Below are 26097 nucleotides of genomic sequence, written 5' to 3'. Positions count from 1 at the left end.
ACACTTTCAATTTCTTTAGGTTGGGTGTAAGTGTTTCTTGGTGTCACGTCGTCCCCAGGCTATTGCTCACACAGCACATATAATCATTCAAAGTTGGCCATAGTGGGAATGATCGTAGAATTATATAGGAGTGACCTTACTGAGTGAAGTATTTGTCATCGTCACAACTTAACACAGTCAAAAAGTCATAATTATCCCTGCACATTTCCACAATGTATCTTGTTAAAATGTTATTTTTAACCTAACCCTAACTAATGAAGGCCAAGTTTGATGTGTTGGTCCACCAGAAGTGTCTGGGGACGAGATTAGGTGTAATGTGACTAACATGACTTCACTTTACAGCGTATGCCATTCTTCACGACAACATGTTACCCTTTATAAAGGAACATGTTTATATCATATTTGACATACTGGGTTATGTCACATTTATAAACCCTTTATAAAGCATGACATACGGTCATATATGCTCTGTAACACATTTATGTAGTGCTTATGAAGGCATTATGAAGGCTTTTTGAAGACGAACGTCATATAAAGTGGGACCTTTATTTTCATTGAATAATTTCCTTAGAATAATCAAGCTGTATATCTCTTCCTGTGGTTCAGTAAAGGGTGGTCTGGAACTATGAAACATTGTTTTCTTTCTCAGTAGTACATGTAATGCCGCCCCCAATCAAATTAGAGGGTAACAGACTTGATCTCTCCAAAACACAACACAATTACTTTGAAGAAAAGTTCCCAATTCAATATGTAAAATGTGAGAGAGGGAGAGAGAGATAGAGACAGAGATAGAGAGAGTAATTCTACCTTTACGTTGTAGCAAATGGGTCTGATTCCAGCTAAGGCAATTTTCCACAACTAGCTAAATGTGTCATAATGTCAGAACCTTTCTGGACGGAGTTTGAATCACAGCTAAATGTGTCATAATGTCAGAACCTTTCTGGACGGAGTTTGAATCACAGCTAAATGTGTCATAATGTCAGAACCTTTCTGGACGGAGTTTGAATCACAGCTAAATGTGTCATAATGTCAGAACCTTTCTGGACGGAGTTTGAATCACAGCTAAATGTGTCATAATGTCAGAACCTTTCTGGACGGAGTTTGAATCACAGCTAAATGTGTCATAATGTCAGAACCTTTCTGGACGGAGTTTGAATCACAGCTAAATGTGTCATAATGTCAGAACCTTTCTGGACGGAGTTTGAATCACAGCTAAATGTGTCATAATGTCAGAACCTTTCTGGACGGAGTTTGAATCACAGCTAAATGTGTCATAATGTCAGAACCTTTCTGGACGGAGTTTGAATCACAGCTAAGTGTGTCATAATGTCAGAACCTTTCTGGACGGAGTTTGAATCACAGCTAAATGTGTCATAATGTCAGAACCTTTCTGGACGGAGTTTGAATCACAGCTAAATGTGTCATAATGTCAGAACATTTCTGGACGGAGTTTGAATCACAGCTAAATGTGTCATAATGTCAGAACCTTTCTGGACGGAGTTTGAATCACAGCTAAATGTGTCATAATGTCAGAACCTTTCTGGACGGAGTTTGAATCACAGCTAAATGTGTCATAATGTCAGAACATTTCTGGACGGAGTTTGAATCACAGCTAAATGTGTCATAATGTCAGAACATTTCTGGACGGAGTTTGAATCACAGCTAAATGTGTCATAATGTCAGAACCTTTCTGGACGGAGTTTGAATCACAGCTAAATGTGTCATAATGTCAGAACCTTTCTGGACGGAGTTTGAATCACAGCTAAATGTGTCATAATGTCAGAACCTTTCTGGACGGAGTTTGAATCACAGCTAAATGTGTCATAATGTCAGAACCTTTCTGGACGGAGTTTGAATCACAGCTAAATGTGTCATAATGTCAGAACCTTTCTGGACGGAGTTTGAATCACAGCTAAGTGTGTCATAATGTCAGAACCTTTCTGGACGGAGTTTGAATCACAGCTAAATGTGTCATAATGTCAGAACCTTTCTGGACGGAGTTTGAATCACAGCTAAATGAGGGTGGCAGAGACCGTCCTAGAAACATTAACGACACTCAGGTGTGTCTTATTTACTCATTATGATTTCCCTGTTAAAAGAGGTGTGTTTTCTGTTGTCCTTTGCTGAAGCTTGAATTATGCACCGTGTGCGTTTGTCTCCTGAGTGAGTTTTTGAGACTTAGTTTTGTTGATTTCCCAGTGTTACTGTGGTCCTTCTGTTACCGTTTCTCAGTAAAGTATTATGTTTATCCTTAACCGCTGATTCCTCGTCTGGTCTCTTCTCTGCACCTGGGTCCAACCTCACCATGTCACAGCGACAAATCACACACGAGGCCTTCGATCAGTATGCTTTCTATTCTTTGTTCTTCATTGAGATGCAGTGGTATTACACAATAGCAGGCAACACTTCCCATGCAGACTCTAAGCATTAAAAGAGCGTAACACTGCCTAAGGATTACATGGAAACACATTATGCTGAATGGCACATTTCTTATCGTGCACACCTTCATGTTCGTAAAAGTTATTATTTATAATTATTCATTAGTGACAATTGTAATTGTCTTCACACACTATTTATCACGGCATAACCTAACTCCATGGAAACAGTAGTAGTCTCATGTTACACAGAGGACCTTGTTTTCTCCCACTTCCTTGTCCTCAGCGCGACCCCGCCTAAGCACATGCCAGTTGTCGTGCATGTCATTGTTTATTGGCTCTCTGGCCAATTCATTAACATTCAATTAGAGAATTCTAATTAGCTGGTGGATGGATAAACACAGTCCCACGCTGTCAGCTGTGCAGTTGAACTAAACAGCGCACCGCCACCGCCGCCGCGGCCGCTCTATAGTTCATTAACCACATGCAGCCAAGACCAATTCCCATGCATTGCCATGTTGGGATTTGCAAAAAAAATCATTTTAATATGGTTTGTGCTCTTTGAGATCAGCAAGACACCTGGCAGAGCTCCTGAGACCCAAATCATTACATTATTTACAATTAGAACCAATGATTCAAAGCAAGAGGAAAAACACAGGCCTGCTTGTTTTGTTTTTTAAACAGGCTGGGAGAAGAAGATGCATAAATTGGGTTAATGGGAATTAGCATTTCTTACTTATTTTCTGTGAACCTTTATCTAACGTTATTGATTAAAAAAATTAAACCAATGTGAAGAGCCCCTGCTGAGACATGTTCTGAGGATTATCAAATATTAATCAAAGGCCCAATTATAAATGTCTTAAAAGCAGCGTTTCTAAAAACACCACACATCAAAGTTCACAATGTTGGACACTTGTTCAGTGTTTCACCTTGAAAAGCCCCATTAAATGTAAAGATGGAAAAAAGGGTTACACAAACTCACATCTGCAGTTTTGGGGTGGAGGCCTCTGCTTGTGTTAATCACAACCATATTTTGTAGGGTTAGCATGAGCAGATAGGCTCATAGTTGCATGACTTTATTCATGTCAAAACATGATATGTAGCTTTACAACTTAAAGGGTATGTTCAGCATTTTCTGCTGGGCCATGATTTTTTTCAGGGTGAGGAACCATTTAACATCAAGATTTTACAAAGCAAAGCTTTACACCCTCAAGAGCCATTTGCTCTTGCCCAGGACTCACATTGATATCCTCCAGGTCCAGGAAGTTGAGTATTATCCCATTCCTCTTCCAGATGATTGGTGGCCGCAGCGTCCCCTGGATGGCACAGGACAGCACAGTGCTGAGGCCTACCGTTACCGTGGAGATGCTCATTCTCTGGTCCTCAGCCAGGCTCAACTGAACAACCTCTGTAGGTGGATATATATATATATATATATATATATAGAGAGAGAGAGAGAGAGAGAGAGAGAGATTTACAAAGAACAAACAGCAAAAACATATACATGATCAAATACAAATCTTAGAATCAACTATTAAAGACTACCAGAACCCACTGGATTCTCCAATTACCTTGAATGAACCCTCCAACCTATTCCACATCAAGTAACGCATGCAAGCGCATGGCGGCAGCTAATGCGGCAGCTAATGGGATCCATAATAAATACAAATACAAATAACCTGTTCAATAAATAAAGATTCCCAGACACCAGACAGAAATATAAATGGAGCCAACCATGGATGAACTCCTGAGCAAATCCATGTTCCCTTCCCACTCTGAATTGGATTGGATGGAAACAGTTAGCTCTCTTCCCCTGTGTATATGAAATTACAATGGGCATTCCTCTCTTGCTGGGCTGGTTTATACCTTCCCTACAGTGAATCCAATGGTAATATTTTGGTGAATCCAATGGTAATATTTTGGTGAATCTTAAGGTGAATCCAATGGTAATATTTTGGTGAATCCAATGATGATTCTGATGGTAATATTTTGGTGAATCCAATGGTGAATCTGATGGTAATATTTTGGTGAATCCAATAGTGATTCTGATGGTAATATTTTGGTGAATCCAATGGTGAATATGATGGTAATATTTTGGTGAATCCAATCGTGATTTTTACGAGATAAAAATAAATATGTCTGACATATTTCAATATGTTGGAAACACACAATGTTGCTTCAACTAGTTGACTCACAATCCCCCTAGTTAAATTTCAGAATATAATACCTTGCGTTTAGAAGGACTACCGGTAAGTAGCTCTGCTAGACATTTTTTTAATACATTTTTATTTAACCTTTATTTAACTAGGCAAGTCAGTTAAAGAACAAACTCTTATTTACAATGACGGCCTACCAAAAGGTAAAAGGCCTCCTGCGGGGACGGGGGCTGGGATTAAAAATAACAACAACAAAAACGATATAAATATAGAGAGACACAACAAGAGAGACACAACATTACATAAAGAGAGACCTAAGACAACAACATAACAGCAAAACATGACAACACAACCTGCTACAACATAACAACACAACCTGCTACAACATAACCTACATGACAACACAACCTGCTACAACATAACCTACATGACAACACAACCTGCTACAACATAACCTACATGACAACACAACCTGCTACAACATAACAACACAACCTGCTACAACATAACCTACATGACAACACAACCTGCTACAACATAACCTACATGACAACACAACCTGCTACAACATAACAACACAACCTGCTACAACATAACCTACATGACAACACAACCTGCTACAACATAACCTACATGACAACACAACCTGCTACAACATAACCTACATGACAACACAACCTGCTACAACATAACCTACATGACAACACAACCTGCTACAACATAACCTACATGACAACACAACCATGACTGGAACCTACTTGTGACAAATCTCCCAGAATGCTTTTCTCATAGAATTAATTCAATATGTTCTGATGTACCTTTTATGAAGGCTTACGCAAACAGAATTCAACAGGTTCTGAATACAGAGAGCACATTACGTCCAAACCCAATGTTATTGAAACAAGGAGAGAGAAGAATTTAGGGCTCTACTCAATCCGTATCACTGAAGCATTACAGATTGCGCGATAGAAATACAAAGGTAATTTCCAATTGAGCCGACATACAGTATGCAGAGTTTACCGTGAATACAGTGTCTGCTAACATGGGAAAGAAGCCTTTAAATTTAAATCACACTGTTATGCTGAACTTCCGCGATACTGTTGTCATCTAATGATATCAATAACTACTTAGATTGTTACATTGCGTGCTGATCCTTCACTCAGTTAAAAAACAAACTACTTTTTACTGAAAGCAAAAAAAAGCTCTTTATGACATTACAGTAAAGTAACAGGGTTACTTATAGGATTACTGTGATTAGGAGAGCAGGTCTGAAAGTGTGTCATACCAAATACCTTCATAGGTGATCCTGTGGCTCGTACCTGTCGTCTCTGTCTTCCTGTCAACCTTAACTATGCCATTGGTATGATACCTTTCCACTTTTAGGTAGGGTTTAATCTACTCAGCAGTGATTGGGGCGGCAGGGTGGGCTGTGAGAGGCAGGCCGATGCAGAGGGCAGAGTACATTGATTTGACATCTGGGAAGCCTATTGCTCACTACACCTGGTCTGTCATGCACACTGCACATTGTCATGTTACTGATATCTCAATGATATACAGACAGATTTGTGCAGATGGCTGAGTAGCCAGTTTCCCTTTTTCCTCACATGTTGTACAGCATATGAGTATAGAATAAATTAATAGAAAAGGACATGTTGGTTTATAGCAGGGGTCACAAAATACTGTAAAATCACCAGGAAACCAGCTAAAATGAGTTTAATTCAGGAAATGTGTTCCCAAGTATTCTCACAAACAAAAAAATTGACATGATCGTGTCTCAATGTAATCAAGGTATAATGATTGTTATTTTCAAATATAATCTATTTTTGGGATTAGTTGTAGTGAATGTGCAATGAACAAATTATTACCCTTATATTCCGCCCCCACCACTAGGGTTGCAAAGCTACCAGTAGTTTACTACAGTTACCAGAATCTTCAGTAATTTTGGTAATTAACAGAAACTCTATGGAAATCTATCATAAATTTGGTAATTTATACTTGAATAGCTTCTATGGCAATCTATCATAAGCTTGGTAATTTATACTTTAATAACTTTTTTTAAATTCAGTAATATATAGTCAGGGGTGAAAGTAAGGCGGTATGGTCCGGTACAGCGTCCCAGCAAAATAAATAGTGGGGGAACGCCGTACCGGTAAAACATGAGCTTATCACAATTAATACAACATGCCCCAAAAACCTATAGGTTACTACACCATTACTTAACATTACTGCATGTCAGACACATGAAACGTGTACGAATTGACAGGACACCAGGTGGTATATGCTACAAATTGCATTGTGGTTTGAGGAGTACACTTACATTTTGTACAGGCGGAGATGAGTGGCAGAGATGCTTGTGGACAAGGCAGAGATGAGTGGCCGATACCAAGGCGTGCTTGGACAACAGTGGATGCATCAATTCAGGCTACACGTGTAAACCTAATGACAATCGCAGAACGTCATTACAATACATGTAGGTGTTTCGTAACATATGTCTCTTTCTAATCATCAAATTGCCGGTGCACAGTGCACTGTTGGGGTTTGGATGCTGAAATGATTTTGTGAGTGGATGAATGTGTGCGGGTAGCGTACCGGATGATGAAAACATCAGGACTGGTTGTGTTTATGACACATTAGAAGGCATAGGTGGCGTGTCCATAAGGCTAGGGGAAGCTTTCCCTAAAGTAAATTTGATTAAATTGCCAATACTCTAATTAGCTTACTCCTGTCTATACAGAAATAAATAAAAGCATACAAAATAGGCTACTACATCAGAAATCATGATTTGGCCACAGAGGATCATCGGCTTCTTAAAAAAAGAAGCTGTGGGTTGTTTTAAATTGCATTGCCTATCCCCACAGTCGGAAAGGCCCGCAATTTGCGCAGAGCTTGCTGCAAATACCAAATAGATGATTGTTGAGTTGCGACTGTCCGTGAAAATCAGAGAGACCCAGCCAGGCGTATCGCAATATTTAAAAATACAATTGCGGAAAATCTGTTTGGAAAGCCAATCGCTATTGCTGTAAAGAGATGACAATGAAAAGACTCCAATCTGTCGTTTGGTTATCAAAATGCTTAACTTAATTAAGCAAACAGTAGCCTATCTTATTAGCACCAGCGTAGAACATCGGCCATATCCCCAGTGAGTAAGAAGCCAATGATCCTCTGTGGCCAAATCATGATTTCTGATGTAGAACATCGGCCATATCCCCCAGTGAGGTGCATATTCACTGTCGTCATCATTGGGTCAGTGACACTTTCGTTGGTTTTTGAACACTAATTTCCTCCCCCAGGTTAGATGGACGTCATATTGTATTTGTGTCCCACCTTTTCATACGCCGATTATACGGATCAGACTACATTGTTTTTATTGATCTGTTTGTCAGAGTCAGCAGAGTAGGCTACATTGTCATTTTTGTAATTTAGTATTTAAAAAAATATTTGTGCAGAACTTGGGACACCGGTAATAAATTAAATCTACTTTCACCCCTGTATATAGTATTAGTTTTTAAAAATATATATTATCCATATTGTCCATGAGTTTATAGTACATAGACCATATGGTTCAGGAAAAAATTGCCTAAATAATAACTCTGCAACTCTTCCAACTGCTGACATTTTTCACAACTGCCACCAGTTTGACTGCAAAACATTGACAACAAATACGTACTGACATAGTAAAATATTAAAAGTGTGTAAAACATGTTTTATTTCATGCTGAAAACCTCATATTAAATACCAATGGTATTCACTAAGTTGATGGTTTATGTATAGGATGTTTTACAGCTTTGTCATTCATTTTTTTATTTAATTATTTCATATATTTTACATGTAATAATGCCACACAGAGGACCAGAGATAATTACAGACGCTTGTACAAATCTGAAGTACCCAAAATGGCCACTAGATGTCTTGTGATAGATTACATAAAATCCTACCAAAATTCTGGTAGTTTATATACCCTTGCTTTGCAACCCTACCTCCGACCATTTCCTCCGACAAACATCGGCCTGCGGCTGAATCTAGTTGCCTGTCCTGGTTTACAGGGTCTTGAGAGATGTTGCCAAACCAAAAGCAAAAGTAAAATTGAGAGGAAATCATCAACTCTTGGAATGAAAGTTGATAAAATTGCTTCTTTATTGCTAAAACCAAGGCATATTTGGCTATTTACAGGATAAATACACTTTGACACCTATATGCTGAATCACATTTAAAATGAAGAGTGCACTAAGATGGACGTTATCGTATTGATATGGCATAGTCAACCTGACAACTTTTCAAACCCACTGCATCTAGAAAATGTCAGACAAGGTCACCCTATACTATACTTTTCCTTCCAACTGTTTTGTGGTATACTCTTTTGTCTGGCACAAAAGCACACACAAAAAAACACCTACCTAACAATTTCCTCCATGTTGGAATGGCGGTAGTTTCATCTTTTGTTGGCTCTGAGCAATTCGATGTGAAATAAATCCTGACGCCACGTGGCGATTTTGACTCCAGCTTTGGAGATTGAGGTTCCCTGAAGAGAGGCCTCTCTCCGTCCCATTGTTTACCAGACGACTACACAGTCAACAGCCTCCTCTGCTCAAGAGGAGCATGCTCGTGTGACAAAGGCAGACAAATTGTATATCCACTGGCCATGCCTGCATTGCTCTCCCTGCTGGATAAGGTTGACATGGCATTATCTCCTTAATGACTCCTAGGCTTTTTATACTACCCAAAAATAGCCTGTGTAATTGACTTTCCTGTGATTCCTAAACTATTGATCCATCAGTGGTAACTGCTAGCGGCCGCGGTAGCCTACAGGGAGGATGCTCGTGTCTGGCCTCTGCTACAAAAAAACACACAGAATTTGAAATGCAAAGCACGAATGAGTTCTCCCAGGGAAAAACTAATGGGGGCCTCTGACTGTTTCCCAGAAACCTCGTCACTTTCCTCCTCTATTACCCAGGCCCTTGCGTGCCTAAATAAGACATCCCTGGAAACAAAACGGGGAGAAGAGAGCAGGGCTGTCGGCGAGGCAGCGATACACAGTAATGAGAGTCGAGAGGGGAGCATTAGACTCAGTAAAAATTTGCCGTAAATGTTTGATTGGTCTCCTCAGCTCCACCTCCCTAGCTCTCTGATGCGCTGTGATTAAGTTTTCAGTGTTGTGGCTAAGGCACCCTGACACTTCTACTTAGAGAGATTGGCACAGGCTAAGAGGCTGGAGCATAGGATATACTGTATCTTTCGCTCTCTCTCTCCCTGTCTTTCCTCAACTGTCTCTCATTCAGTCTATCTCCCCCTCTCTCTCTCTTTCTCCCTGACACGTTCTTCCAAAAATGCTCAATACTAGGCAATAATGTTTGACAACATAACTGGACCATATTGCAAGACGGACTAAGCACTGCCAATATCATTCACTTTTCTTCTAAGGAATGTGTTTGGTTAACAAAGTAAATAGTTGTATACAAATGGATGGGGAGTGCTGTCTCTCATGCAACAATAACTGAAATACTACAGTATTAAACATGCTCTCTATACTCTGCATATTTTCATTAGCATCCTCAACTAGCGGCATTCACCTGGGAAAGTATTTTGCATATTTTTTATTTGTATACACATATAGTTACGTACCTAAGCTCTTCATCCTACGTATCACATGAGCAATTCAATTCGACAACTAATAAGGCACAAGGCACAGAAGCTTAGAGCACGGAAACATGTATCAGCATTCATTGTTTCTTAAGATTATCAACACCTTGGCTTAAAAGGAATGTGTTTGATATGTCTCTTCTTATTATTGGTGTCCTTTGAGAGAATGCCAAGATTGTGCAAAGCTGTCATCAAGGCAAAGGGTGGCTACTTTGAAGAATCTCAAATATAAAATATATTTTGATTTGTTTAACACTTTTTTGGTTACTACTGTACATGATTCCATATGTGTTATTTCATAGTTTTGATGTCTTCACTATTATTCTGCAATGTAGAAAATTGTAAAAATAAAGAAAAACCCTTGACTGAGTAGGTGTGTCCAAACTTTTGACTGGTACTGTAAATGAAAGGTTTTCAAGAACATTATGACTATGATGTTGTAATGTCACGCCCTGACCATAGAGAGCCATTGTTTCTCTATGGTATAGTAGGTCAGGGCGTGACTGGGGTGTTCTAGTCTATTATTTCTATGTGGTGTTCTAGTTTATAATTTCTATGTGGCGTTCTAGATTTAATATTTCTATGTTGGTGTGCTTGATATGGTTCCCAATTAGAGGCAGCTGGTAATCGTTGTCTCTAATTGGGGATCATTTTTAGGTAGCCTTTTTTCCACCTGTGTTTTGTGGGATGTTGAATTTTGTATTATGAGGAGACTGTATGTAGCACCTCTGTAGTCATGGTTCGTTGTTCATTTATTGTTTATTGTTAAGTTTCACTATTAAATCATTATGTGGAACTGTAATCACGCTGCCCCTTGGTCTGTTTCTACAAACGATCATGACATGTAATGATGAAACATTAAATTCATGTGTAAGTGGTATCTTGCAACCCAATGGGACCCAATACAAAGCTTTCTCCACATATTATTGGAATGCTTTCTGCTGTAGTTGAGATGTTATGTGAATAAAAAGTTTACAGCAAAACCTGAGGCTATTACCATTGGAATAATGTATTATCTCTGTCTTTCTTTAGTTCTCTCTTTCATTCTATCTCTCTTTTCAATTTGAGGGATCTGAATGTGTCAGTTGGCGAGTGTGCTGGTAATTCCTGGAGGGAATGTGAAGATGAGCAATCAGCAGCCCACTCATTAATCACACACAATCCAGACCCTTAATCTTCTCCACAGGTACAGATGAATGCCCTACTGCCTCTTGCTCTATACCTCTTCTGTCTCACTCTTTTTCTACTTCTCTCTCTCATTCCCTGTTCTCCTCTCTGTCCCTCTGTCTTTCTCTCCCTTTTTCGCTGTCTCTCTCTCCCCCTCTACCTCTCGCTCTCTCTCTGTGTCACTTTCTCTGTAAATGTTCCCCAGTGGCTTTTCCTCTAACAAAGCCAAGGTGGAGAGACTGACTGCAGCTCCCTGGGAGCCCTGAACTACAAGGAGAATGAGGCTTGTTATAATCACTAAGAATAGGAGAGAAACCTAGGGTGGATGATGAGAACAATCACATTGGGGGGTTGTTAAACAATGTTTCAAAGTTTATAAATAAGGAAAGATGTCATTGATTGGGCAGGACCATAGAGATGTATAGAGGACTCAACTTGGATATACCTCGTTTTAGCATGGACATTGCCATTGAGGGCTTCCACCATTTTAAAGTAGTCAATGGGGTGATGATTCCTATGGTTTGGAAGCAATCAGCAAATGATCAGAGCATTGTCTTCTTCTTCAAATAGAGTAATATGGCTTCAACACCGCTATCAAGTCGCCACAATAAAATGACACAATATTCGGTTCAGCACTCCAGCACTGCAGGTTGCTGTAAATCGCCAATATCAGCTTTACACTTTTTTTAAAACACAAAAGAAGAAGAAAATTGACCACTTTAAAATGGAGAAAGCCTCAATGGAGCCGCCCATGAGGTCACAGTCATAATTGCATGGATACGAAGATGAGACCTCTTTCAATCTCTATGGGCAGAACCCATCTCTCAGTGAGCTCTGTAAGTAGGCACAGGAGGTCAATGCAAGATCAATTACCTACTACATCACTCCTAGCCTGCTTATTGGCTTATTAATAAAACAAGCCTGTTTTTGCAGACATTTCCTTGTAAATCGGTACCTAAATGGATAATAGCATGGTGCTATGGAAAAAAGGTAACAAGTACTGATCTCTCACTTTGGATGCTCTCACTAGAGTTCAAGGAAAAATATATAAAATGGGATACAAAATGTTCAGATATGCAATTTGGCATCCACGTTTTCCATCAGCTTGTGAAACAGAGACAATACTTATGTAAATATGTAAAACATTTCTAAAAACCTGTTTCGCTTTGTCATGATATTGTGTGTAGATTGATGATGAAAAAACCCTGTTTTAGTCCATTTTAGAATCAGGAACATTTGTGGAAAAAGTCAAGGAGTCCGAATGCACCATAATGACAAGGCGAAAACATCAATCTACACACAATATCCCATAATGCCAAAATGAAAACAGGTTTTTAGAAAATGTTTGCAATAGTATTAAAAATTAAAAACAGAAATATATTATTTCCGTAAGTATACAGACCCTTTGCTATGAGACTCGAAATTGAGCTCAGGTGCCTCCTGTTTCCATTGATCATCCTTGAGATGTTTCTACAACTTGATTGTAGTCCACCTGTGGTAAATTCAATTGATTGGACATGGTTTGAAAAGGCACACACCTGTCTATATAAGGTCCCACAGTTGACAATGCATGTCAGAGCAAAAACCAAGCCAAAAGGTTGAAGAAATTGTCCGTAGAGCTCCGAGACAGATTTGTGTCGAGGCACAGATCTGGGGAAGGGTACCAAAACATTTCTGCAGCATTGAAGGTCCCCGAGAACACAGTGGCCTCCATCATTTTTAAGTGAAGGAAGTTTGGAACCAACAAGACTCTTCCTATAGCTGGCCGCCTGGTCAAACTGAGCAATCGGGGAGAAGAGCTTTGGTCAGGGATGTGACCAAGAGCCCGATGGTCACTCAGACTGCGCTCCAGAGTTCCTCTGTGGAGATTGGAGAACCTTCCAGAAGGAGAACCATCTTTGCAACATTCCACCAATCAGGCATTTATGAACCCGAAAATAGCTTTGCAGCGATGCTCCTTATCCAACCTGACAGAGCTTGAGAGGATCTGCAGAGAAGAACGGGGCAAACTCCCCAAATACAGGTGTGCCAAGCTTGTAGCGTCATTGTATTTTATTTAAGCTGTATTTAACCAGGAAAAGCCCATTGAGACCCAGAGTCTCTTTTTCAAGGAGACCTGGCCAAAAAGGCAGTAACAATCAATACATTACAGAATTAAAACATACAACAAATGTACGTCTCCCATCAATATTTTAAATTCAGTGACACTAACATATCTAGATGAAGCATGGATTGTAGACTATTCCATGCCTCTGCTGCACAAGATGAGAAGGCAGTCATGCGTAATACTGTGAATGTCCTGGGGACTTTAAGTAGCAACCACCTTGCAGACCGGGTACTACAGAGGTAAAGAGGGAGTTCATCCAAAAGGGCTTTGTACATGAACACATACAAATGTCGCTTTCTGCGCATATAAAGTGAGGTCCAACCTACCATTTGGTACAAGGTGCAATGGTGGTTGAGTGACTTGGCATTTGTAATAAAACACAAGGAGCCTAGTCTCTGTAAGACGGAGGAGGCTGCATGCATATACAACAAGTCACCATAATCAATTACAGAGAGAAAAGTGGCCTGAACAAGCTTCTTTCTAGCCATAAGCAGGAAGCAAGCCTTATTACGAAAATAAAAAACCCATTTCAATTTAAGCTTCCTCACAAGATTATCCATATGAACTTTAAAGGACAACTTGTCATCCAACCATATACCTAGGTATTTGTAGGATGACACTTGTTCAATGGATAAGCCACCTGATGTGACAATGCTAACCTTCTCTGGCTGAGTGCGAGCTCTGGTAAAGGTCATGAATTTAGTTTTTTGTACGTTCAAGACCAGTTTGAGACCATAAAGGGAGAACAGCAGCAACTGAAAAGCAGTCTAGAGCTCTTCAACAGCCTGAACCAGAGAAGGAGCACATGAACTAATTTGGGAATGGGGGGCAGTATTGAGTAGCTTGGATGAATAAGGTGCCCAGAGTAAACTGCCTGCTACTCAGACCCAGAAGCTAGAATATGCATATAATTAGTAGATTTGGATAGAAAACACTCGAAAGTTTCCAAAACTGTTAAAATAATGTCTGTGAGTATAACAGAACTCATATGGCAGGCAAAAACCTGAGAAAAATCCATCCAGGAAGTGGGAAATCTGAGGTTTGTAGTTATTTTAAGTGATTGCCTATCCAATATACAGTGTAAATGGGGTCAGATTGCACTTCATAAGGCTTCCACTAGATGTCAACAGTCTTTATAACGTTGTTTCAGGCTTCTACTATGAAGGGGGAGCGAATAAATGCTGTTTGAACCAGTGGTCTGGTTGAAAGCCTTTAGCTAAGTCTCGCACGCAGCCGTGAGCGTGAGCTCCATTCCCTTTCATTTCTAAAGACAAAGGAATTGTCCGGTTGGAATATTATTGAAGATTTATGATAAAAACAGCCTAAAGATTGATTATATACATCGTTTGACATGTTTCTACGAACTGTAATGGAACTTTTTTTACTTTTCCTCTGGACTTAGTGCCCACGCCTTGTGCATTTGGATTACTGGACTAAACGCGCAAACAAAAAGGAGGTATTTGGACATAAAGATTAACTTTATTGAACAAAACAAACATTTATTGTCTAACATGGAGACCTGGGAGTGCCATCAGATGAAGATCATCAAAGGTAAGTGATTAATTCTAACGCTATTTCTGACTTTTGTAACACCTCTCCTTGGTTGGAAAATGGCTGTATGGTTTTCTGTGGCTAGGCGCTGACCTAACATAATCGTAAAGTGTGCTTTTGCCGTAAAGCTTTGTTGAAATCTGACACAGCAGTTGCATTAAGGAGAAGTTTATCTTTAATCGTATGTTTAACACTTGTATCTTTCATCAATGTTTATGATGAGTATTTCTGTAATTTGATGTGGCTCTCTGCACTTTCACCGGATGTTTGTTTGAGACAATGCATTTCTGAACATAACGCACCAATTTCAAATTAGGTTTTTGGACATAAAGATGAACTTTATCGAAAACACACATTTATTGTCTAACATGGAGTCCTGGGAGTGCCATCCGGTGAAGATCATCAAAAGTTAGTGATTAATTTTAACGCTATTTCTGTCTTTTGTGACAACTCTCCTTCTTTGGAAAATGGCTGTATGGTTTTCTGTGGCTAGCCGCTGACCTAACATAATCGCAAAGTGTGCTTTCGCTTTAAAGCCTTTTTGAAATCAGACACTGTGGCTGAATTACCAAGAAGTATATCTTTAAAATGGTCTATCTTATAAAATGGTGTATGTTTGAGGAATTTTAATTATGAGATTTCTGTTGTTTGAATTTGGCGCCCAGCAATTTCACTGGCTGTTGGCGAGGTGGGACGCTACCATCCCACATATCCCAGAGAGGTTAATATATGACTGTATCATCTGCATATAGATGCAGCTTTGCTGGTTGCATCCCATTTCCCAAATCATTAATACAAATTGAGAACAACACAGGAGCTAAAATGGAACCCAGGGGCACACCTCTATTAATCTCTAGAAAGCTAGACTTGTGACTGTCAGTATATACACATTAAGTTATTTCAGAAAGATAGTTCCTAAACCAATTTACTGCCCCTTCACTGCAACCAATTTTACTGAGTCTAGCTAGCAACAATTCATGGTCAGCTGAATCAAATGCCTTTGATAAAACAACAAACTGAGCAGGACAATGTTGCTTTTTATCAAGTGCATTTATGATGTCATTTGCCACTGCCATAGCTGCAGTTGTGGTGCTGTGCCCTGATCTAAAGTCAGACTGCACCCCACTAAGCAAGTTCTTTTGAATAAGAATTTTTTTAACTGTAAGATCTTAGACTTTGGCCATGATAGGGAGTTTAGAGATAGGACGATTTATTAGCATCTGAGGGATCTCCTCCCTTTAGCAGTGGGAGGACATAAGCTGATTTCCAAATTCTGGGTATGGAATTGGTCAAGAGACTCAAGTTGAAAATATGAGCCACAGGTTCAGTAATAATACCAGCTGCTATATTTAAGAGGTAGGGGTCCAGGTTGTCTGGACCTGCAGACTTTTTAATGTTTATTTCCTTTAGTGCTTTATACTCAAGAAGAATTGATGCTGTAATCACTGCCAAAGGTGCTTCAACAAAGGACTGAGTAAAGGATCTGAACACATCTGTAAATGTGATATTTCGATTTTTATTTGTAATACATTTTAAAACATTTCTACAAACCTGTTTTTGCTTTATCATTATGGAGTATTGTGTGTAGATTGAAATGGGGAAAAAACGATTTAATACATTTTAGAGGCTGTAACTTAACAAAATGTGGGAAAAGTGAAGGGGTCTGAATAATTTCTGAATGCACTGTAAGTTGCTAAGGATAACTGAGGAAAAGTCTTATTCTATGCTACAGCCGATTGCCATTCTTTGCTAGAGAAATCGTCAAATCCTTATGGAGCTACATTTCCTGAACCATAAAAAAACAATCGTTTCCAGTTCCATATTGTTTAATGGAGACAAATTGCTAACAACAGAAGCAGTTTTGAGGCTGTGTATTTCTAAAGCACCTGAGACATGTGTAAAGCATCAATGGATTTAAAGAGGATAAACCAAGTAATAAAGTGGCGTCTGTTTGTAATGGAAGCTCTGTGGGCCAGGTCACACTATATAGGGAATAATGAGCCACTTGGGACGCAACCATGGTGTATTATTCCCATCTGATAACCTGCAGGGAGATGAGATGTATACCCTGTCTGGGGGTTACATTGGGAACTCCCCTTATGAAACAACCCCATGAATTTCACATGTGAACACGTGAAGTGTTCCAAAAACACATGTTTTCATGTGATCACATGTGATCTTATGTGATGTCAATGTGATAACGTGACAACATGTAAAGAAACATGTGATCACATGAACTACACATGTGAAAACCTGATCCTGATGGGAAGTGTGATCCCAATGGCCGGAACAGAGCAAATGGAATGGCATGTATTTGATACCATTCCACCAATTTCGCTCCAGCCATTACCACGAGCCCGTTCTCCTCACTTAAGGTGCCACAAACCTCCTGTGGAATGTGTCTATGCCTCACATACATTAATTTATAAGCATTTCAGGACCAATAGTTACTCACTCTATTATAGATATCAGTATGTGTTGGCAAATATTCAGCATACTGGAGAAAATGATGTTCAGATAATGCACTGAATGAACTCTTGGTCATTTAATCCATGTGATAACCAATACGGTTTTGTACCATTGGTATTTGCTTGTGGTGTGAAGGACACTTTAAACCTTGGACAAATGCTATTCATCTTACAAGGATATGCTTGTTTCCTAAAATGGAATCTGACATTTGAAATCTCTTCTTTGTGCACAAAACCTTTGAATTTTTTTACTTTCTGCCCTAGTTGAGTTGAAGCCAAGAATATACTCCGTAGTCCTCTCATTACTGACCTCCAAGCCGTATGTGAGGATCTGCACATTCCCTGGAACTGTTTTCCAACTACATTTGTTAAGATCAAGCCTGATTAAAAAAAGACCAACACACATCTGTTAGCCTAATATGCAATTTTACAATCGAGATAATCTTTAATTCTTGTAAAAATACCCGGGTGAGGCATTTTCTTATTAAACAGTGCCGAAGCCTTTGACAGGGGTAAATGACCTTTCTTGTAATAAAGCCCTTAGCGTTCTAGAGGAGGGGGCTAACAGGGATTAATTGCCTGCAGCAGAATTTTTTTGGAATGCAGACCCACTAAAAACACAATACACACAGACACAGACAGACACACACAGTTTTTGGGGAGTAAACATTTTTGACCATTGAAATTCAGATTTTCACTAACCCCTAACCCGAGGACAGATCCACTGTGGATTAGTGTTAACCAAGGACAGATCCACTGTGGACTAGTGTTAACCGAGGACAGATCCACTGTGGACTAGTATTAACCTGAGGACAGTTCCACTGTGGACTAGTGTTAACCTGAGGACAGATCCACTGTGGACTAGTATTAACCGAGGACGGATCCACTGTGGACTAGTGTTAACCTGAGGACAGATCCACTGTGGACTAGTGTTAACCTGAGGACAGATCCACTGTGGACTAGTGTTAACCGAGGACAGATCCACTGTGGACTAGTATTAACCTGAGGACAGATCCACTGTGGACTAGTGTTAACCTGAGGACGGATCCACTGTGGACTAGTATTAACCGAGGACAGATCCACTGTGGACTAGTGTTAACCGAGGACAGATCCACTGTGGACTAGTGTTAACCGAGGACAGATCCACTGTGGACTAGTGTTAACCTGAGGACGGATCCACTGTGGACTAGTGTTAACCGAGGACAGATTCACTGTGGACTAGTGTTAACCGAGGACAGATCCACTGTGGACTAGTGTTAACCGAGGACAGATCCACTGTGGACTAGTGTTAACCGAGGACAGATCCACTGTGGACTAGTGTTAACCGAGGACGGATCCACTGTGGACTAGTGTTAACCTGAGGACAGATCCACTGTGGACTAGTATTAACCGAGGACAGATCCACTGTGGACTAGTATTAACCTGAGGACAGATCCACTGTGGACTAGTATTAACCGAGGACAGATCCACTGTGGACTAGTGTTAACCGAGGACAGATCCACTGTGGACTAGTATTAACCGAGGACAGATCCACTGTGGACTAGTGTTAACCAAGGACAGATCCACTGTGGACTAGTGTTAACCGAGGACAGATCCACTGTGGACTAGTGTTAACCTGAGGACAGATCCACTGTGGACTAGTATTAACCGAGGACGGATCCACTGTGGACTAGTATTAACCTGAGGACAGATCCACTGTGGACTAGTATTAACCGAGGACGGATCCACTGTGGACTAGTATTAACCGAGGACAGATCCACTGTGGACTAGTGTTAACCGAGGACAGATCCACTGTGGACTAGTGTTAACCGAGGACAGATCCACTGTGGACTAGTGTTAACCGAGGACAGATCCACTGTGGACTAGTGTTAACCGAGGACAGATCCACTGTGGACTAGTGTTAACCGAGGACAGATCCACTGTGGACTAGTATTAACCTGAGGACAGATCCACTGTGGACTAGTGTTAACCGAGGACAGATCCACTGTGGACTAGTATTAACCGAGGACAGATCCACTGTGGACTAGTATTAACCTGAGGACAGATCCACTGTGGACTAGTGTTAACCGAGGACAGATCCACTGTGGACTAGTGTTAACCGAGGACAAAACTAGGTAGGAGGATGGTGACAGCTAAGTATTTTCAGCGAAATAGCTAAGTAACAGTTGTGCAGTAATGGCCCCAGGAGACTTGAAGTACAGTTTTCCTGCCTTTAAAGGGACAATGAATGGTATTGATGGGGATCTTATAGTGTGTTATGGTATTGGGAATATGGGTTCACATGTCAGCTATACTAGGACATAGATTTTAGCAAGCTGCATTAAAAATGCACTACTGTAATCACCAGACATAGAAATAAAGCACCAAAAAAACTGTTACAACAACAGCAAAAACATTTACAGTACTGAAAAAGAGGATGCAGTAACTAAGGTAGTCTTATGGAATGTTGCAATCAGGTGCCATTAATGCTTTGCCTGGCCAGCTCATAGATCTGTAGCTACACAGATAAAATACTATACTTCTACGGGAGCTAATGAATGCAGTTTCACATTGAGACAGAGTGAGAGCACTTATCGAGCGTTAGGCTCGGGCAGCTTAGCTTTCCTCGAAGACATGCTAAAGGTGTTTAAAGGACCAATGCAGCCGTTTTTTTTATCTCAATATCAAATAATTTCTGGGTAAATATTAAGTACCTCAATTCAAATGATCAAAATATTTTTTTAATTGCTTCTTAGCAAAGAGTAATTTCTCAAGCAAGAATTTTGCTTGGAGTTTCTGGGAGTGGTCTGATTGGGGAGGGGAAAACTGAAAACTAACTGTTATTGGCAGAGAGGTTTGGAACTCTCTTTCGTATTGGTCTATTAACTAATTTACCGCCTGGTGTTGTCACCAGGCAGGAAAAAACTCCATCCCACCATAACAGGCAGACATTTCAGGCAGTCTTTTCAAACAGCTCTTACACTAAAGGGCATTATCATAATTTTCACAAGTTCACAATATAATTCCAACCTCATTGTGTAGAAATATACAGTATATAACACATGAGAATCACGTTATTGACTGCACTGGGCTTCTATTCACTTTTTATACATTCACTTCTATCTCAAGTGAATGTACAACACAGAGCGGGTGCTGCCTACATACAGACCTGAAATCATGGATCACTAGTCACTTTAATAATGCCACTTTAATAATGTTTACATATCTTGCATTACTCATCTCATATATATATATATATATATATATATATATATATATATATATATATATATATATATATACTGTATTTTATACCATCTATTGCATCTTGCCTATGCCGCTCAGTCATTGCTCATCCATATATTTACATGTATATATATATATATATATATATATATATATATATATATATATATATATATATATTCCTTTACTTAGATGTGTGTATTAGGTAGTTGTTGTGTAATTGTTAGATTACTTGTTAGATATTGATGCACTGTCGGAACTAGAAGCACAAGCATTTCGCTACACTCGCAATAACATCTGCTAACCATGTGTATGTGACCACAATTTGATTTGATATCAAACATGTGACAAACATTACAAAATGTACTGCATGCGTGAGAACATTCCGTTCGATAGCACATTGTGTGTGATTGCTAGCAATAGCCTCAGCCGTTAGTGTAAGTCAGTAACCAACATAGGTGTCAGGGCCTAGCTCTTGTCAAGTAGTAGGATGTCAGACCACTGTGAGATCCATAGAGACTTGGGGAGAGGCTGTGGTCATATGTCACTGGCCTTGGGGCAGTTGTCACCCTCTCCGCTCCATGGCGACACTTATGGCAGATGGCAGGGCAGGGGGCCAGACGGTGAGGTGAATACATACAGTCAAAGGGACTCTGATGGGATACAACAGTAAATGGGGGCTGACAATGCTCAGCTGTCCCGGTCCATGTGACTGTGCCTTTCCTCACTGCCATGGTCCATGTGATTGTGCCTTTCCTCACTGCCATGGTCCATGTGACTGCTTTTCCTCACTGTCCCGGTCCATGTGACTGTGCCTTTCCTCACTGTCCTGGTCCATGTGACTGTGCCTTTCCTCACTGTCCCGGTCCAAGTGACTGTGCCTTTCCTCACTGTTCCGGTCCATGTGACTGTGCTTTTCCTCACTGCCATGGTCCATGTGATTGTGCCTTTCCTCACTGCCATGGTCCATGTGACTGCTTTTCCTCACTGTCCCGGTCCATGTGACTGTGCCTTTCCTCACTGTCCTGGTCCATGTGACTGTGCCTTTCCTCACTGTCCCGGTCCAAGTGACTGTGCCTTTCCTCACTGTTCCGGTCCATGTGACTGTGCTTTTCCTCACTGCCATGGTCCATGTGACTGTGCCTTTCCTCACTGCCATGGTCCATGTGACTGTGCCTTTCCTCACTGTCCCGGTCCATGTGACTGTGCTTTTCCTCACTGCCATGGTCCATGTGACTGTGCCTTTCCTCACTGTCCCGGTCCATGTGACTGTGCCTTTCCTCACTGCCATGGTCCATGTGACTGTGCCTTTCCTCACTGCCATGGTCCATGTGACTGTGCCTTTACTCACTGTCATGGTCCATGTGACTGTGCCTTTCCTCACTGCCATGGTCCATGTGACTGTGCCTTTACTCACTGTCATGGTCCATGTGACTGTGCCTTTCCTCACTGTCATGGTCCATGTGACTGTGCCTTTCCTCACTGTCCCGGTCCATGTGACTGTGCCTTTCCTCACTGCCATGTTCCATGTGACTGTGCTTTTCCTCACTGCCATGGTCCATGTGACTGTGCTTTTCCTCACTGCCATGGTCCATGTGACTGCTTTTCCTCACTGCCATGGTCCATGTGACTGTGCCTTTACTCACTGCCATGGTCCATGTGACTGTGCCTTTACTCACTGCCATGGTCCATGTGACTGTGCCTTTCCTCACTGCCATGGTCCATGTGACTGCTTTTCCTCACTGCCATGGTCCATGTGACTGTGCCTTTCCTCACTGTCCCGGTCCATGTGACTGTGCTTTTCCTCACTGCCATGGTCCATGTGACTGCTTTTCCTCACTGCCATGGTCCATGTGACTGCTTTTCCTCACTGCCATGGTCCATGTGACTGTGCCTTTCCTCACTGTCCCGGTCCATGTGACTGCTTTTCCTCACTGCCATGGTCCATGTGACTGCTTTTCCTCACTGCCATGGTCCATGTGACTGTGCCTTTCCTCACTGTCCCGGTCCATGTGACTGTGCTTTTCCTCACTGCCATGGTCCATGTGACTGCTTTTCCTCACTGCCATGGTCCATGTGACTGTGCTTTTCCTCACTGCCATGGTCCATGTGCCTGCTTTTCCTCACTGCCATGGTCCATGTGACTGCTTTTCCTCACTGCCATGGTCCATGTGACTGCTTTTCCTCACTGCCATGGTCCATGTGACTGCTTTTCCTCACTGCCATGGTCCATGTGACTGTGCCTTTCCTCACTGTCCCGGTCCATGTGACTGTGCTTTTCCTCACTGCCATGGTCCATGTGACTGCTTTTCCTCACTGCCATGGTCCATGTGACTGTGCCTTTACTCACTGCCATGGTCCATGTGACTGTGCTTTTCCTCACTGTCCCGGTCCATGTGACTGTGCTTTTCCTCACTGCCATGGTCCATGTGACTGTGCTTTTCCTCACTGCCATGGTCCATGTGACTGTGCTTTTCCTCACTGCCATGGTCCATGTGACTGTGCTTTTCCTCACTGCCATGGTCCATGTGACTGTGCCTTTCCTCACTGCCATGGTCCATGTGACTGTGCCTTTCCTCACTGCCATGGTCCATGTGACTGTGCCTTTCCTCACTGCCATGGTCCATGTGACTGTGCCTTTCCTCACTGCCATGGTCCATGTGACTGTGCCTTTCCTCACTGCCATGGTCCATGTGACTGTGCCTTTCCTCACTGGTCTGTGTGACCGTGTGACAGTACACCCTGTCCTGTTTCCTCTGAGGACAGAATGGAAGGAAAATTACATTCACTTTCCTCTCAAGCAATAATCACATGTTCAGTTTGACCTAGTCCAAAGTATTTTTCAAGAGAGAAATATTCTTTGTAGAGTATAAACTGATATGATACTTCTTGTTATATTTTCTCTCAGTGTTGATGGCCAAGGGTAAGAAGAAGAAGAAAAATGCTGTTTATAGTGAGTCTTACTAAAAAGACAGCCCTAATTCATGAGGACACGTCATACTCTTCTGTACTTACCAGTCTTGATTTCAAGATTAAATAAACCCAGATTGGCATTTTGGGGTCAGTTAAAAAGAACGTTTTATATTGCAATCTTAACTGTTCAATTTAACTTTAGCTTTGATGTTTTGTCCAAAATTATGTACTTTAACTTCAGTGACGACTCTCGAAATACTGCACTGTGTGCAAGCACCCAACACAGGAATCCCAAAATGATACTGGTGCGATATTTATTTTAAACAATAAATAACCTGTGTAAATCTCTACAGATCCTCTGAAACAGAACACACAAAGCCCACAATTAACACGGCCAAACCAACTAACACGACCCATATAGATTTTTAACGACTGCCAGTCCAGAACCATAAGTCCGTCAGTTCAACATTCCTCTCAATGAGGACAATCGTTAATTACATGGCTCTCCTTCTTTCAGACAGGTTTTCTTGCAAAGAAGTTCATAACAATGGTTACCTACTGTGTGACATGACATTCTAGCTTTAGTTATTAACCAAGCCATGAGGGCACAGAGTGAAATACTCAAAGGTTTCTAGAAAAGGACCCGATGAGTTGATTAAGTTGATTAATTGCTTTGAGATCTCTCCTGGGGTCTTGGTTCCTGGAGCAAGAAATCACTGGAAAATAGGTCTAGAAGCCACCAGTCTGCCAGATTATTACATTGCTAATTACGGACTTGAAAATTCATATTTTTCCTATTACTTGAAAATGCTTGTTATTCTGACTTGAAAATTCTTATTAATTCCTACAAAAAAATCCTCTGCATTGTAGAGTATAGAGATACCAACATTACCACTTTATCTAAAACGAGAAACAATACCCTTCCTTGCTGTTTCCACAGTTCACATAGAGGTAAGGACAGCATTGCAACATGGGCTATGTTTGAACATGGGAGTTCTGTAGGTTGACCTTGATGAACAAAAAGCTTGCTCTACCACTAAGCAGGCTAAATGCATGATTTCCTTGAGGCAAAGGCTATGTTGCTAGTAGCCAAGTCAGGGAGACACTGACAGAGTGTCTCTGAAGGCCTCTCTCTCTCTCTCTCTCTTTTCCTCTCTCTCTTCGATATGACATAACCCAGATGTAGTGTGTTTGTCAGTTCAGCTCCTCATGCTCAGCCAACGACACCAGGCAGGTGTCTCTGCAGAGTTGTTTTAGACAGCCAGACACCTCTGCAGAGCACAGTATAATATGATCATTAACTTCATACCAGACAATGGTTGTGTTGGGATTTTTCCTTAAAAAAAAAAGATCGATATTGATTGAATACATGAACAAAAATGTACATCTCAAAAAAGTGTATTCACTCAATGGAATTGGTTTTCTAACATAACAGATTTTCCAGAAGTCCTCATTGCAGTTATGTGTTTTTGCCATCAAATACTATTTAACATGGGATAACGCTTACAGAGAACTTACTCAAGCAATACAAAAACAATTAACACAAATATCTTTGTTTTATCACACTCTTTCAAAAGGCGTTTCTTTCTAACTGTTTTTTCAATTTTTTATCTGCTTTGTTCCAGGGAAATGTTGTCTACGCTGATGGTGACAGGAGGGTGTACAGTTCTCCACAACAGATTCGGCTGATCAGAGGAACACTTTCTCTGGGTCTGACAACACTTTCTCTGGGTCTGACTCTCTTCTCCAGGGGAAGGGGGGGATGTAGAGTGGGACACTCAACTCCACTCCCAGACACACTTGTTTGAAGTTGCAGGAGGAGCATCGAAACCCACAGAAAGAGTGAATCAATGGAGGCATGATAATGAATTATTTCCTTGCTGGAGCAAGAGTTGGAGGGAGATATAAAAGAAGACAACATGCTGTGCAGCTAACAGCTAACAGCTAACAGCTAACAGCTAACGGGCCTCTGTGTGTGAATAATGGTGTGACGGTTCCCAATGACTCCTGGTGCAATTTGATGATGGAAAAAGAAGGAGATGGCGAGGAGGATGGAAGAGTAGAAGATTCTGGGTGTTCAGGGGTTAGAGATTTGTCCCGAGCCATTCCGCAGGACACGATGATACGCATCTCTCCGCTTAATTAGAGAAGAACTATTGAAGGGGTGAAATTAAAAGAGTTGAAATGAAAGAGAACGAGAGATGGGAGGATTATCCTCCAGTAATTATCATAGATATTAGATGGCTGGTTGCACAACGCCTCTCCAGTTAGAGTTCACCTTTTAATGATCAAGTGACTCACTGATGATGTTGGAGATAGGAAATATTAGAATATTACATTAACTTTACATTAAGTGTTTTTCTGTCAGATCTTGTATTACATTTCCCCCGGCTGAGCGTCTTCTATTGAAACTCAAGGATTGGACATTAGATTGGAGATTATTAAGACTTTGAGTGAACAGAGAGTTCTCATGTAGAAGAAAAGAAAGCCAAACATCC

At 40.9% G+C, this 26097-nt stretch overlaps 1 protein-coding gene across 1 annotated transcript in view; it reads right to left on the bottom strand.

The window, feature by feature from the left end:
* LOC120056758 (follistatin-related protein 4-like) overlaps positions 1–26097 on the bottom strand; it is a 141136-nt gene that overhangs the window by 27900 nt on the left and 87139 nt on the right. Inside the window, exon 5 of the mRNA XM_039004966.1 lies at positions 3617–3783. Coding sequence (XP_038860894.1) covers positions 3617–3783 — 167 coding nt within the window. The remainder of the gene's footprint in view (positions 1–3616; positions 3784–26097) is intronic.

Source organism: Salvelinus namaycush, chromosome 12 (assembly GCF_016432855.1).
Source record: "Salvelinus namaycush isolate Seneca chromosome 12, SaNama_1.0, whole genome shotgun sequence".
Taxonomy (NCBI): domain Eukaryota; kingdom Metazoa; phylum Chordata; class Actinopteri; order Salmoniformes; family Salmonidae; genus Salvelinus; species Salvelinus namaycush.
The sequence above is the reverse complement of the archived record's forward strand: the minus strand, read 5'-3'. Positions and strand labels throughout refer to the sequence as shown.